At 36.5% G+C, this 2,395-nt stretch overlaps 1 protein-coding gene across 1 annotated transcript; it reads left to right on the top strand.

The window, feature by feature from the left end:
• The first annotated feature begins 1,221 nt into the window (after nucleotides 1-1,221).
• Nucleotides 1,222-2,157, top strand: LOC127213022 (taste receptor type 2 member 125). Its single transcript, XM_051173253.1, has one exon. It carries the CDS (start codon nucleotides 1,222-1,224, stop codon nucleotides 2,155-2,157), a length of 936 nt encoding a protein of 311 aa, XP_051029210.1.
• Nucleotides 2,158-2,395: the final 238 nt, after the last annotated feature.

Here is a 2,395-nt window from a genome sequence, read left to right as displayed (position 1 = left end):
AGTTATGCTAAGAATACAGTATGTTAAAATGAAATGGTTGATTCCTAATCTTGGGTGTGGCTATGTCTCCATCTTAGTATCTCACCATTTTATGTGATATTTGTTAATGAGATGCTTCACCTCACTGATGACTTCAGGGAACCACTTCCCATGTACACAGAACCCATTACCCAACACTTAACAAATTTTCACATTTACCACTGTATGGTTTAATGTGGAAATACTTGGAAACAATTTCTTGTCAATTACAACAAAGCATGAGTTCCATAGTATACGAATGGACTTTGGGAGCCCATTCCTCATAAAGGGATACTTTCTCAGCCTAGACACATGGGGTAGGGCCTGAGTCCTGCTCCAAAAGAAATGACAGACTTTGAAGACTCCCCATGGAAGGCCTCACCCTCCCTGGGGAGCAGAAAGGGGATGGGATGGGAGTTGGTGTGGGGATCAGTGGAGAAAGGGTGGGTGCAGGAACTAGGACTAACATGTATAATAAGCTTGTTTCAAATTTAAATAATAAAAAAGCATGAGTTCATGATTAATGTTGAACAAATTAAAACATACCAATGAAGTGAAAAATAAATATCTAGATCTCAAATAAGTGCATGGCTATATATGAATATGTACTGATGTTTTCTGTTGTAAACTGTAAACTTTTGTTCTTAATATTATTTACTTAAACAATAATGTTCTTTAAGAAGTTATTAGATAATTAATAATTGGTGAATGAGCTTTGATTATAAGCCCCTGGAGTCTTAATCTGAACTATTAAAAATATCTTCAATGTTCAAGAACTCTCATACTCTGAGATTATTGTTTTTTCATAGGCTTTAGAATGTTTTGAATATTTATTGCCCATAAATCAAATTGTCTATTGAAATATGTAAAGAAAGAAAAACTAGAATACCAATGCAAATCAACATGTCCTTTTTTATATTTCAACATCTGAGATGTCAGCATTTCCTTCATCCTCAATAACAGTAGACTTTAAACTACCATAGGACTCACAGAATCTGGGTATAACTTAGTGAGACTGTCAAAAAATCATACTTTCATAAATACAACTACAATCCCCTACAATGGTTACATCTTGGTGTTTTCTTATTTGTTGTTGTATTGGGGATGTTAGAAAGATGTTATGAATTTCTTTAAAAACATTTAAAATGAACAGACTAACAAATATTCTTCAGTGACTACGGAAATCAGGATATTCTCATGTGGATGACGGATATGGCCATACAGATCTTATGTGCAGCTACCATCATTGTGGAGTTCATAATTGGGAGTGCTGCAAATGGATTCATAGCTCTGGTGAACATCATGGACTGGGTCAAGAGAAGAAAGGTCTCTTCAGTGGATCAGATCCTCACTGCTTTGGCAATTTCCAGAATAAATATGTTGTGGTCTGCACTTATTATTACACTAGTATCTTCACTACATCCAGATTTAGAAGTGGCTGTGAAAATGGTAAGACTAAAAAATAACACCTGGATTATTGGAAATCATTTCAGCATCTGGCTGGCCACCATCCTCAGCATCTTTTATTTTCTCAAGATAGCCAATTTTTCTAACCATATTTTTCTCTACCTAAAGTGGAGACTTAAAAAGGTGGTTTCAGTGACATTGCTGCTGTCTCTCGTCTTCTTGTTTGTAAATATTTTAGGGATGAACATACACATTGATGTTTGGTCTGGTACATTGCAAAGAAATTTCTCCTACAGTTCCACATCAAAGAATTACACACAATTTTACAGATTTATATTTTTAATCAACACAATGTTCACACTCATCCCATTCACCGTGTCGCTGATCATTTTTACCCTGCTCATCTTCTCCCTCTGGACACATCTGAAGAACATGCGATACAACGTCAAGGGCACCAGAAACTCCAGCACCGTGGCTCACATAAATGCCTTGCAAACGGTGGTCACTTTTCTCCTTTTCTACACAGGTTTCTTTCTGACTCTTGCCACACAAGTTTGGGCATCTCAACTTCTAGAGGAAAATCTTTTGTTTTTCACTGCTGTTATAATTACTTTTCCTTCGGTCCACTCATGTGTTTTGATATTGAGAAATAGTAAGCTGAGGCAGGCCTCTCTTTTGGTGTTGTGGTGGTTGAGGTGCCAGTCCAAGGAAGTAGACTCTTTTGTCCCCTGACATACTTTGCCAACTATTCTTAATAATGAAGACAGGAATTGCTTTGTTAAGAAGTTCTTGTTCATTAGTAATTTATATTTTCAAGTTTATTTATCCTACGTTACTTTATTAGTCATGTTCAGGATAAATGCTACCTAATCATATTACAACTTTATCTGGGTATGTGCACACACACACACACACCACACCACACCACACACATATACAGAGAGAGAGAGATACAGAGAGTGAGAGACAG

Source organism: Phodopus roborovskii, unplaced genomic scaffold, assembly GCF_943737965.1.
Source record: "Phodopus roborovskii unplaced genomic scaffold, PHOROB, whole genome shotgun sequence".
Classification (NCBI taxonomy): Eukaryota; Metazoa; Chordata; class Mammalia; order Rodentia; family Cricetidae; genus Phodopus; species Phodopus roborovskii.
This window is presented reverse-complemented; position numbering and strand designations above follow the sequence as displayed.

Bases quoted from the DNA above. Each gene is read 5' to 3' on its own strand.
- LOC127213022 (XM_051173253.1), top strand. From the start codon at position 1,222: ATGACGGATATGGCCATACAGATCTTATGTGCAGCTACCATCATTGTG.